Here is a 14,075-nt window from a genome sequence, read left to right on the forward strand (position 1 = left end):
TTTGGGGGCTATTACTGTAAATGGTACTGTGTTTTTAATTTTAAATTCCACATGTTCGTTGCTATATAAGGAAAGCAATTTTGTATCCTTGTATCTTGCAACCTTGCTATAATTACTTACTAGTAATAATAGGAGGTTTTTTTGCCTATTGGTATTTTATATAAATGATAATGTCATCTGTGGAAAATGATAGTTTTATGTTTTCCTTCCCCATCTGTTTATCTTTGATTTTCTTTTCTTGTATTGCTGTTCAGCAAGGACTTCCAGTACAGTGTTGAAAAGCATGGTGAGAGGGGGCATCCTTGCCTTGTACCTGATCTTCCTGGGAAAGCCTCAAATTTCTCACTATTAAATGTTAGCTGTGGGTTTTTTGTAGTCTTCATCAAATTAAGGAAGTTCTCCTCTACTCCTAGTTTGCTGAGATTTTATCAGGAATGAATGTTGAATTTTGTCAGATGCTTTTTCTGCATCTGTTGATATTGTGTGATTATTCTTTTTTTACTCTTAACAGTGTGATGGATTACATTAATTGATTTGTGAATATTAAACTAGCCTTACATACCTGGGATAAATCTGACTTGGTCATAGTGTGTAATTCTTTTTAAACTTTTTTGATTTAATTTGCTAATACTTCGATGATTTTTGCAGCTATATTCATGAGAGATGTTGGTCTATAGTTTTCTTGCAATGTCTTTGTCAGGACATTACAGTCAGGACTTACAGCTTTTTATTTAGCGTGTGAAAAAGCTCACTTCATTTAGCTTGAGATTCATGAACATATTTACATCAGCCATTGTTTTAAGACTCAGAATAGCTGGCTTGTTGAACTGTATATACTATGTCATATATGTCATAATATATTTTATATCTTATGTCACATATACATATTCTAATATGTAGCACATATTAGGTGTTTTATTTAGGAACATTAAATCTGGTTTCAAATCAAAACCCATAATATATCTCCACATGTGCTTAGATCTTTTGCATCTACTAAGTCTACCTTTAATTAATTTCAACAAGTTATAGCCATCTCATTTAGTGTTGATCTCATTTTTACATATTCTGTTTTATATTTGATTTGGGGTTTAAGCCATCACATTGGTGAGAATGATTCCCATTTCTTTTTCTCACACCCCAATGTTTTCCTATATTCCTCACTGCCTACTGAACACTTGGGTATGGTATCTTGGACTTAAGATGAAAATTCAGTTCATCTTCCCCACAGGCCACTTCTCTTGATGTGTGTGTGTGTGTGTGTGTGTGTGTGTGTGTGTGTGTGTGTGTGTATCTATCTGATAATGCCAATGTTTTCCTCCCAATTAACACAAGCAAAGGTATTTCATTAATCTGACTCCTCTTTTACCCAGTGTGCCCACACACCAATTGACAAGCCTTGACCCTTTTTAGCAGTATTTTTTGCTTATATCTTATTTTTCAGTGTCACCAATGTTAAGAACTTATATCACATTTCTACAGCTGGTTGCCTCTGATCTAGTTGTCTTCCTATCCCCACATATTTCTCCTACTTAAAAATATTGAGTGCTTAAAAAAAATTACTTTCTTTTGATAATAGGTTAATGTGGAATACACTTTAGTGTGTTTAAATGCATATTGAATTGTACAGTTTTCTTGAAGTATGATTTTGCCTTAATACCACCATTTACCCATATACGTCCATAAGTGATCCTTACATTTATATTAAGGAATAACAATGTACTTTTAATTTTGTAGCATATAGTTTGAATAAGCTTATATACTACCATTGCTTGATATATTTTTTCACACGTTTTTTGTTGAGGTAAAAATCACATAATACATAATTAACCATTTTTAAGTGTACAATTCAGTGGCATTTAGTACATTCACAATGTTGTGTAACCATCACCTCTTTTCAGTTCAAACATATTTCATTACTCCAAAAGGAAATCCTGTACCCATTAAGCAGTCACTCGCTCCTCATTCACTCTTCTTACAGTCCCTGGCAACCATCAGTCTGTTTTCTATGTCTATAAATTTGCCTGTTCTGGTTATTTCATATAACTGAAATCAAAATATGTGACCTTTTATGTCTGGCTCTTCCATTAAGCATAATATTTTTTAGATTAGTCCATATTACAGCTTGTATCCACACTTCATTCCTTTTTATGGCTGAGTAATATTCCATTTTGTGGATATACCACATTTTGTTTAGCTATTCATCCTTTGATGAATATTTGAGTTATTTACACTTTTTGGCTATGGTGATATTAATAGTGCTTTTATGAACATTCGTGTACAAGTATTTCTTTGAGTAACTGTTATGAATTCTTTAGGATACATGTTTAACTTTTTGAAGAAGAGCCCACATCAGTTTACATTCCTACCAGCAATGTATGAGAGTTCCCATTTCTTCACATCCTCACCAACACTTGTTTTCCTTTATTTTTAATTTTTATTACAGCCATCATTTGTGGGTGTGGAGTGGTTTGGGTTTGCTCTTCTCTAAATACCAATGATGTTGAGCATATTTTTAAGTGCTTGTTGACCATTCCTGTATCTTTGCAGAAATGTCTCTTGAAATCTTTTGCCAACTTTTACTTTGGGTTGTTTTTCTTCTTCTTGTTTGGTTTTGATAATTCTTTAAATATTCTGGATACTAGACCCTATCAGAAACGGTTTGCAAATAATTTTCTCCCATCTTATAGGTTATCTTTTTTGATAATGTCCTTTGATGCACTAACATTTTAAATTTTGATGAAATCCAATTTTTATTTTGTTCCTCGGGTATTGGTGCCATATGTAAGAATCTAAATTTTCAAATCCAAGGTCATGAAAATTTTAACCCTCATTTTTCCTAAAAGTTTTATAGCGTTAGCTCTTACATTTTGTAAGTAAAGTCCATAGAAATTAGGAATAATTATACTTCATTCCTTTACATTTGGGTTCCTTTTATTTCTTTTTCTTTCCTAGCTAGAAATTATTCTAGCTAGAACTCCAGTACAGTGTTTATTTAGAAGAGACAAAAGCAAGTCTCTTTGTTATTCTCTCTTCTGTTTTTCTACTTTATATTTTGTTTATATTCATTTTAATCTTTATTATTTCCTTCATTTTGCCAGCTTTGAGTTTAGTCTGCTGTTCTTTTTCTATTTCCTTGAGGTTAACCTAACCTTATAGTTGAAATTTTCTTCTTTTTTAATGTAGGCATTTACAGCTGCAGATTTCCTTCTGACCACTGCTTTTGCTGCATCCCATAGGTTTTGGTATGTTGTGTCTTCCTTTTTTCTTCATCTCAAAATATTTTCTAATTTCACTTGAAGTTTCTCCTTTAATCCATTGACTGTTGTAAGAGTGTATTTTTTAATTTCCACATATGACTATTTGTGAATTTTCCTTTTGTTACTTATTTCTAGTTGTTTTTTTTTTGTGGTCAGAGAACATACTTTGTATCATTTCACAACCTTTACATTTCTTTGTTTTGTGATCTAACATCTAGTCTGTCCTAGAGAATGTTTCATGTGCATTTGGGAGGAATGTATAGTGTGTTGTTATTGAGTGGGTGTGTTATCTTTATGTTTATTTGGTTTAGTTGGTTTATAGTATTATTCAGATTTGCTATTTTCTTGGTGATCTTCTGTTTAGTTGTTCTATTCATTATTGAAAGTGGAGTAATAAAGTTTCCAAACTTTTATAGTTCAATTATTTCTCCCTTCAATTCTGTCAGGTTTTGCATCACATATTTTGGGGCCCACCCTGTTATCAATGTATAATGTCCTTCAGTGTCTCTTACAACAATTTTTGTCTTAAAGTCTTATTTTTTCTGAAATTAGGGTAACCACCCAGCTATTTGGTTACTAGTTACATGGAATGTATTTTCCCATCCTTTTACATTCAACATATTTATGTCTTTGGATCAATAGTGAGTGTCCTATAGAATTTATATAGTTGGATTGTGTTTTTTTAATCCATTTTGTCTTTTAATAGGAGAGTTTAAACCATTTACTTTAAAAAAAAAAAAACCTTTATTTATTTTAAGTGTGTTTTTCCAGGAACCATCAGCTCCAAGTCAAGTAGTTGTTTCAATCTAGTTGTGGAGGGCGCAGCTCACATTGGCCCATGTTAAGAGCACCGCGCTCTAACCAACTAAGCTAACCGGCCGCCTTAAACCATTTACTTTTAAAATAATTACTGAGGAGAACTTAATTCTACCATTTTCCTATTTGTTTTATATCTTAAATCTTTTATTTGTCAATTCCTGTATTACTGCTTTCTTCGATTTTTTTTTTTTCCCCCTGATGTATCCTTCTGATTCCTTTCTTGTCTCCTTTTCTGTATGTTTTTAAATTATTTTCTTAGTCATTATCCTGGGGATTACAATGGACATCTTAACTTTGTAGCAATCATTTGAATTAAAAACAACTTTGTTTCAGTAGTATATAAAATCTTTGCTCCTTTACAGCTGTGTCTCCTGTCCTTGTCCCCTTTGTTATTATCACAAATTACATCTTTATGGATATGTGCCCATTAACATAGATTTATAATTATTTTATGCATTTTTTTAAAATCATGGGAACAAAAGGAGATGGTACAAATAAAAAATACAATACTATTACTGGCTTATATACTTACCTGTGCAGTTGTTTACTTTTTTCCTTTTTGTATGGCTTCATGTTAATGTATGATGCACTTTCATTTCAGCCTGGAGGACCCCCATTAGCGTTTATTGTAAGGCATGTCTACGAGGCATGAACTACCTCAACTTTTGTTTACCATTTTAAGAATGTCTTAACTTTTCCTTCATTTTTGAATGGTAGCTTTTCCAGATAAAGAATTCTTGGTTGAGAGTTTCTTTCAGGACTATATATCATCCCGCTGCCTTCTAGCCTCCATTTTTTTTTTCCCTGAAGAGAAATATGCTGTTAATCTTTATTGTGGATTCCTAGGATGTGATGAGTTGCTTCTCTTGTTTTTTCAGTGTAACTCGTATCCTGCTCGCAGTTTGTTGAACTTGGGTATGCAGATTTGTGGGTTTATTTTTAATGTTTGGAAGTTTTCAGCCATTATTTCTTCCGATATTCTTCTTTCTCCTTTTTTTATCTGGGAAAAACTTTATGCATATGTTGGTAACGTTTGATGGTGTCCCAGAAGTCTCTTAGATGCTGTTCATTTTTCTTCATTATTTTCTTTTTCTCCCAGACTGAAAAATCTCAACCAATTTTCACTGATTGTTTTTTCCTGCCTGCTAAAATCTGCTGTTAAACCTCTCTAGTGAATTTTTCATTTTAGTTATATTTTTCAGCTCCAGAATTTCTCTTTAGTTTTTTAATAATTTCTCTGCATGTATTGATATCCACTATTTAAGTCATCGTTCTCCTGGTTTCCTTTAGTTTTTTGTTCATGGTTTTCTTTAATTTCTTGTGCATTTTTAAAATAGTTGATTTAAAGTCTTTGTCTAGTAAGTGCAATACCTGGGTTTTCTTATGGACAATTTCTATTAAATTTTTTTCTTGAATGTATCAGCCTGTTTTGTTTCTATTTCCATGTTTCTTTTTTGTTGTTGTTGAAAACAAAGGTTTTGCATATTATAATATGATGTCTGAAATATGTCATCTATAATATGACATCTACAATATGAATCTGAAAATCAGGTTCTCCCCATTAATAGGGTTTGTTGTTGCTGTTTATTGACTATGTTTGCTTGTTCTGTGAGTTTTCTAAACTGTTTTTGTAAAGTCTATATTACATTAGTGGCCACTGAGGTCTGTATTCTGTAGCTTAGTTGTTAGCTAGTGTTTTCACAGTTCCCTTAAATGCCTGGAACCACTGGAAAAAAATTATTTCCAGGTCTTTGCAGATTGGTTCTGTATTGAGGCACTAACCGCAATTCTTTGAGAATAAGATCTGTATTGCTCCCCCTGGCACTTGCAACCTGCACCCAGAGTTCACGCTGCTGTCCTCATGATCATTGCCAATCTGGGGTGAGGGGTTGGTAGGTGGGCAGTTTAAAGTGTCTTTTCTTCACCAAGCCTTCTGATGGTTGTGATTTCCTGCCCCCACCCCCTACGATACCCCCAACCCCCAGATTCCAGATTCCTGCAAAAGCTGGTTCTGACACTTTTGGGCAGCTCATCATTAGTTGCTTTTGTGGGGGAACCAAGTCGTGAAATTCCCATCTCGATTTCTTTTGTTGATGCCATTTTCCACAGACATACTTATCTAATTTATGGATTATCTATGCACCTTACTTCTCTACTCTTTGTAATTTATTTTATGACTTATAATTAATTTGACCTAAAGGTATACAGAAACAAGCAGTAAAACTCTCATGTTGTATAAGCAACTCAAATTAGCAACACCATTTTAGAACTTTTAGATATCAAGAATTCTGTGTGTTACAATGGTTCGTTACCTAATTAGAAAAAAATGATGGTACTTGATCAATAAAGGTATTTTAAATTTCTAAATTTTTATATTTTATTTTGGAATATTGGGATGGATTTCTAAGGCCTTTATTGCTTGTAAGCCCTGAATAGATACTTTGGGATTTATGTGATTTAAGTCTAAGTAAAACATAGATAATTCACATCTGGATAATTGAGTTAGTGTTTTTGTTTATTTTTTCACATCATTCAGTTATTAGTGAATGGAAGGCAAGGTTTTTGGCATGGATGATTAAGTACCTTAGACTTTTCACTTAGCAAATAATACTAAAGGCTATCATTATGTCAGGGTTTCTCTCAAGCTCAGCACTATTGACATTTTGGGCCATTTAATTTTTTATTGGAGGAGCAGTCCAGGATCTAATCTACGTGCATTGCGTTTGGTGATTATGTCTTTTTCAACACCTTTAATTCAGAAGAGTTCCTCAGCCTCTTTTGTCTTGCTTGACTTTAAGACTGTCATCAGACTTTCAACCACTAGTTTTAGTCTCCATTGATGATTTTTTCCCCCTCTTTCATTTCTCCTGTGTTTTATTGGTTGGCTTTATACTGTCCAAATAAACGTTTCTTTCTCCCTCAATTTGAGTTTGTCTGATGTTTCCTCACTATTAGATTGGAATTAGGCATTTTTGTTAGAAATGCCACTAACATGGTTATATCCTTGTAAGTTCATCATACCTGTTGAAATAGAATGTCACTTTGTCCCAATGTAGGTGATATTAATTTTGGTCATTTGGTTGTGTCTGTCAAACTTCTTCATTGAAGTTAAAATTTTGGATTTAATAACTCTATTTATTTATATTGGTATGGACACATGTACTTTTACTGTATTTAATGAGTTATAATCCATTCATGTGTTTTAAGATATGTCCCCATAACTCTTTAAGCACCTCCTTTATACACAAGATGTACCAGGCTTAGCTTACATTTTTCCTGATCCAGCCTTGGAATCAGTCTTTTTCTCCAAAGAGCTCTGGCTTATTTTCATAGAGAATGATATTTAGAAACCATTATTGGGGCTACTTCTGGACCCTCTCAGACAAAGCTAGGAAATAAATGTATTTACATTTGCATATATATACTTATTTCTACAACTATCTGTAATTTAAAAACATGAATTTAAGCTGATAACCTCCAATTTCAGTCCAACACCACAGAAGTACATTTTAGTTCTAGTCCCACTTTTGTTATTACTAACTCTCTTCTAGCAATGAGAATTCTTGCTCCCTTTATCCTCAACATATTTACTCATTTGTTCAAGCCCAGAGTACATAAAAAGTATATATACCACTCTAGATTGGTAACCTACTAACTATAGAGTTCCTTATTTGCTCACAGGTTTTTTATTTATTTATTTTTTATTTCTGAGGTCTAATTACATAGAGTGAAATGCACCAAACTTAAGAGTACAATTAGATGAGTTATAACAAATGCATACGCCTGTTTAATCCACACACCTGTCAATATATAGAACATTTTCATCACCCTTTATGTCTCTCCCCAATTAATATTCCAAGCACCAGAGATAACCTCTATTCTGATCTTCACCCCGCTATGAATAGTATTGCTTGATTTGGAACATCATATAAGTGGAATCATATTAAATTCTTTTGAGTCTGGTTTCTTTCATTTATCAGAGATTAATTCATGTTGGCTATATCAGTAAAACTTCATAACTTTTAAAAATATAACTTTGGCCCATGAAACTTTTGTCAGTGAATTTTTGCTCCCTTTATATCTATAGATTTCTGAGTTTTGACTTTTTCCTCCCAGTATGAGATACATTTTGTTCCTCTTTCATATCTTTATACAATCTTTGTAAAAGAATAAAATAATTGTAACCAGGTGAAAAATTAGAAGGAATTAATACGTTGTCCCATACAGAGGCCTTGACATTGGTCCAGGAATAAGTTTGACAGAATCCTTGCCCATTGATTCTTTTTTGCCTGTGATCAGAAGAGTACAATGCCTTATCAAATTGAGTCTCTTTCAGAAGTGCTTCAGAAGTGCTCCATTGAACACAGAGATAGGTATAGAATTTTGGCCAATGATATAAATGTTAGATCTTTATTTCAGGTGTGTTTATAATTGCTCATTGAAGTATTTTATGATAGCTGCTTTAAAATCCTTGTCAGATAATTATTTGATTTAAAATTGTCAGATAATTCCACAACTGACATCTTTGTGTTTGTGACTGTTTTCATTCAAATTGCGATTTTCTTCTTGGTATAATGAATGATTTTAGTTTTATTATTGTATCTTGGACATTTTGGATATTATGCTATGAGTATTTGAATCTTAATTAAATCTTGTATTTTAGTAAGCTTCCTTTGACACTGCATCATCGGGGGAGAAAGGCTGCCCCATTACTGACTGCCTCATTCTCAACTTGGTCTCCACTGGCTTCTGCTGACACTACCACAATGGGGAGGAGAGGGTTTCTCTTACCTTGGGGGAGGAGTGGGAGTTCAAGCTCTCCACTCAGCCCTTGCTGACACTCCAGGGATGAGAACGAGCACCTTAGTTACTACTGGGCAAAGGTAGAATTCTAGGCTCCCCACTTGGTCACCACTAATGCATGTGAGAATTAGTGGGTTCCATGGTGTTTGGCTGTAGTAGGACAGTTTTAGTAAATGTGTTTGTTTTGTTTGCTAGGCTGTACCTTTCTTAATTTCATTACAGAGAGCAGGCTTTTCTTGTTTTTACTGGTTTTCTGTGTGTTGTTTTGTTTTTATTTTTTACCTATGCTCATTGGTATTTCTGAGTTGTAGGCTTCTCTGTTGCCCAGTCCAGGATATACTCATATAACAGGCAAAAAGGAAATCCAGGGAACTTTGTCATGTTGTTCTAGGGAACTGTGTCATGTTGTTCTTCAAGCTCCGGGGTCACTAGCTAATACACCTTCTCTCCATTCAGTCTTTTGCTGTTTGTTTTTTTATATGTTGTATTCAGGAATTTAGCTGTGTTTAGTGCAAGAAATGTGTCTCCTTATTTTGCTTGGAACTGGATATCCTAAATGGTTTAAAATATAAAAAAAAAAATTCATTCAGAGCTTATTTAAAATGAAGTACCCAAAAATATTTAATTATTTAAAATATTCTGCCACCATATTTTTGTAAGTCACTAAGATGTACATAAAGTCAAGTATATTTGTTGTAGATACATATGCATGTATAAAAACATGCATTTCTTTCTTCTTCTAGGATTATGTACTGAAGGACTCTACCGAGTTAGTGGGAACAAAACTGATCAAGACAATATTCAAAAGCAGTTTGATCAAGGTAAGATAATTATATAAAATAAAATCCTTGTTTTACTGTTTTCCTTATTGAAATTTTATGGTGGGAAGAATGATTTCGTATGAAAACCTTCTAAGGATATGGATGTTGAGAGGAGAGAGTTTTAAAGTGGGATTAGAAATACTTAATAGATATCACCATCAAGAAACAGTAGAACTATGAATCTATTACCAGAATTGGAAGAGCAATAAATTAACTTATACATCAGCATCTTTGTATGTCTCAGATAATACTTATTTAAAAATGCAATTAAAACTTTATCCCCATGATATTGGGCCAACTAATTAACCATTAGGAGGGAAAACAAAGCTGAATTCCCTACTCATATTAAAGTAAATTCCATATGAGATCAAAGGTAAAAAATGAAAATTATAAGTACTAGGGAGAAAACTGAGGGATTATTTTTTTATAGTCTTGGAGTAAGGAAAGGCCTAAACTTGATATGAAACCTGGAAAGTATAAACAAAATGATAAACTGGACTACCTAAAACTGTAAAAATTCTGTATTGAGGCAGTGGATAAAACATAAAATCAGGAGAAAAACTATAAATCTGGGGAAGGTGTGGAATATCTATGCTAGATTAAGGAATTCACATCAGAAGAAAGCAACCAGCACATACATGAAAATAGGCTCTGCCTCTATCAGTTATAAAGAAATAAAAATTAAAACAAAAAGATTGTAATTGTTATTATCAGAGTGAAAAAGATTGTTGGTAGGGTGTAGGCAAGCCAGTATGTTGTATACTGTTGGTTGGGTGCTTTTTGAGAGACAGTTTATGAATATCTATTAAAATCCAGGTAGCTTTGCTAGAGAAATTCAGCTTGTAAAGTCTTTGTGTAGGCATACCAATAGTGTGTTTCCCTGAAAATAAGACCTAGCCGGACAATCAGCTCAAATGCATCTTTTGGAGCAAAAATTAATATAAGACTCTCTCTTATTATATTCTATGAGACCGGGTCTTATATTATAGTAAAATAAGACCAGGTCTTATATTAATTTTTGCTCCAAAAGACGCATTAGAGCTGATTGTCCGGTTAGGTCTTATTTTCGGAGAAACATGGTATATAACTTAAAAGGGCATTCATTACAGTCTTTTTTTGTAATTTTTTTTTTAAAGGAAGGAGGACTACCCTGTGTTTATAGGAAGAATACTAGATAGCCATCTAAAGTAATTTAATATGTGTGTTGAAATGGTAAAATGTCAGTTGTTCAGTGGTGTGCGTGGTTTACCTTGCTTTGAAAGAGAATTGTTTAATGTATTATTTCATTTGAAAAATATTTTGTTAGAAAAACTATTTAAATTTTATAGTATCAAATTGGTAGTTTCATTTCCAGTAATGAAGTAAGTAGTAGTTAATGTCAGAGCCTCTGTAATTAATCTTCCTGGTTTGGTTTTCTGGTTCTGGCACTTAATTGTGCCAGAGGGAAGTTAAATCTTTCTAAATCTCAACTCTCTCACATCTAGAATGGGAATGATAAGAGTAACTATGAAGAATAATGAAATAAGAAAATTTTTTGTGCCAGACACCATATTAAATGTTTGTTGGGTAACTATTATTACAAGGAATACAGCCTTAAGGAAATAAGCTTTAGTACATATAAGTCTTTATCATAGCATCTTTATGTTTTTAAATGAAATAAATCTAAATGTTTAGTATTGGAATATTATATAAATTGTTAAACCTAGGGAATATTTTGTAGCCATTAAAAATATTTATGTAGGACAAAATGTTTAATAATTGGTGATTCTTCATTAGGGATATATGTGAGTTCTTAGTTCTATTCTTGCAATTTTCTACAAGTTTGAAATTACAATTAAATGTTACCAAGCCCTCAAAAACGTTTTGAAAATTGTGAAACTTTGATAACCTATGCAATGCCTTAATAATGAGATTCATCATAAAATGTAGATATATATTTTGGTGTGTGTGTGTGTTTTAATAATCAGAAAAGGGCTGAAAGGAAGCATACTGAAGTATAAACAGTGATTGTCTCTGGGTGATGGGGGTAATATGTTTTCTTTTTGTGGTCTGTATTTTTACATGTTCTGTCCTAATTATTCATTATAAGGAAAAATGATTTTTAATAGAAAATTAACCTTATGATACACTTTTAGTTATGTCCCATTGTTTAAGTCAGAACTTTACTGAGTATTTAAATTTAAATTTTTATATTAAAAATTTTAAATATAACTTCAAAGGTATAAACTTGAGTTTGTATGCATAATTCCTATCTTTTGTCTTCCTGTTTACTTATGGCCCCTTTTTTAAAAAAAATTTTATGGTCTCTTTTAAATAGCTTATGTAAAGAAAATATTTTAAAGAAGATGTTAGTAACAGCTAATGTTCTTCGATATACCAATATACCTAACAACATTTTATATTGTAACAAAAAATGCTTCTTGCTTGGTTCTCTCTTCCCTTATCTATATAGTTTATATTAAAATAATGGAGGAGAGATGAATCAGACTGTAAAGAAAGGTGGCCGATGAGAAGACCTAAATATCTTTGGGTCTACAAGTACTTGTTTACCGTATTTCTCCTATAATACAAATTTCATTATATAAATTATAAATATTTTAATTTTTGTCTTGTAGATCATAGTATCAGTCTAGTATCAATGGAAGTAACAGTGAATGCTGTAGCTGGAGCTCTTAAAGCTTTCTTTGCAGATCTGCCAGATCCTTTAATTCCATATTCTCTTCATCCAGAGCTATTGGAAGCAGCAAGTAAGTATAAGCCTCCTTTTTCTGAGGGATGATAGATTCTGTATATTGATTGCTATGTGTTCAAATCAGCCATGCACTAGAATGTGTAGCTAATAAAAATTCAACTTATTAAAACTGTTTGTTAATGGTATTCTTCTCTGAATAAAATCGAATTGTCTTTGGCCTTGTGTCTAAAGTCACTTTTTGAAAAAAGTAAAGCAGGAAAATGGGTATTTAGTATTTATTCCTACTTGGGCATCATTCAACCAGATGTTGCTATCAAACAAATACTCATTTGTTATCTGGAAAATGATGCAGAAGATTTGTTTTGAATATCAGGTAACCTACCGTAGTGCTTAATCCACATTGTTTTCTCAATGACTAAAATGAATGTAGTTTCTGAGTATTTCTTTTTTACTGTTTCCTTTTGATTACAAGTCTTCTCTTTAAAGTAAGACTACTTTCTTATTTTATGTTAAATTTTGTTAAATTTCTTATGTTAGAATTCTTGTTTAATTTTCTTTACATTAAAAATTGTGTTAAGGGAGCAGCTGGTTAGCTTGGTTTGAGAGCAGTGCTCTTAACAACAAGGCTGCTGGTTCGATCTCCACATAGGCCACTGTGAGCTGCGCCCTCCACAACTAGATTGGAACAACTACTTGACTTGGAGCTAATGGGTCCTGGAAAAACAGACTTACAGTAAATAAAAGTTAAAAAAAATTGCGTTAAAAAACACAGTATGTTGTCACAAGGTATACATACAGTCTTTCCTATGTAAACTAGGAAATTGGTTCAATTGATAGCTTAGATTTTCTTACTTTTTGACTGTAAACAATAGCCTCAGAATTTTTCTGCTTAGGAAATTTTTGAGGACTGATTTAGAAGTAATCTGTGGCAAATGAGATGTGTTGTACTTGGTTAGACTACCATGAGTTGGTATGCAGATTGGCCTCCTCCAGAGGAAACCATTATTACCTACTTTTTGGAAGAAAGAAAGAAAGAAGAGCAGTAAAGCACTCTCTTACCTCCTATTTACTACAGAACCACATTGCAGTTTTCCTGTTTCATAATTTGCTCAAATTTGGAGAGTAACAGTTAAATGCTTGTACTGCTTGTGAAGAAAGATTTTCAATAAAAAAGTAGATTATAAATAAGTATAGGGTGATACTTTTAAATCAGGCATTGACAAACTTTTGCCTACAGGCCAAATTCAGCCTGCTGCCAGTTTTTGGTAGGTTTTTGCAAGCTAAGAATCATTTTTACATTTTTAAATAGTTGACAAAATTAAAAAGAAATTTCATGACATATTAAAATTATATGCAATTCAGATTTCAAAAGTTTTATTGCAACACAACAGCATTCATTTGTTACTTACTGCCTGTGGCTGCTTTTGTGCTACAATTGCAGAGTTAAGTAGTTGCGCCTGCAAAACCTAAAATATTTACTCTTTGTAGCATGAATATTAAGAGCCTAACAGCTTTATAAGTAATTAGTTAATTCTAAATCAGTATCTACTTACATAAATTTATTGAGTAAATTGCTAATACAGCATTTCCCGTTTTGCCATCTGAGTCACTTGTTCTTCAGTGATTAGTTTTACTTGCAAAATGGTTCAAACACATTCTTGATTATTTCTTTACAATAAGCAT

At 32.6% G+C, this 14,075-nt stretch overlaps 1 protein-coding gene across 4 annotated transcripts in view; it reads left to right on the forward strand.

Annotated features, from left to right (window-relative positions):
- ARHGAP5 (Rho GTPase activating protein 5) overlaps positions 1–14,075 on the forward strand; it is a 107,630-nt gene that overhangs the window by 86,633 nt on the left and 6,922 nt on the right. For all 4 annotated transcript variants that reach the window (XM_019754531.2, XM_074328127.1, XM_074328128.1 and 1 more), the window contains 2 exons: positions 9,623–9,700; positions 12,316–12,447. In XM_019754531.2, the coding sequence (XP_019610090.1) occupies positions 9,623–9,700; positions 12,316–12,447 (210 nt within the window). The remainder of the gene's footprint in view (positions 1–9,622; positions 9,701–12,315; positions 12,448–14,075) is intronic.

This window comes from Rhinolophus sinicus, linkage group LG03 (assembly GCF_036562045.2).
Source record: "Rhinolophus sinicus isolate RSC01 linkage group LG03, ASM3656204v1, whole genome shotgun sequence".
Taxonomy (NCBI): domain Eukaryota; kingdom Metazoa; phylum Chordata; class Mammalia; order Chiroptera; family Rhinolophidae; genus Rhinolophus; species Rhinolophus sinicus.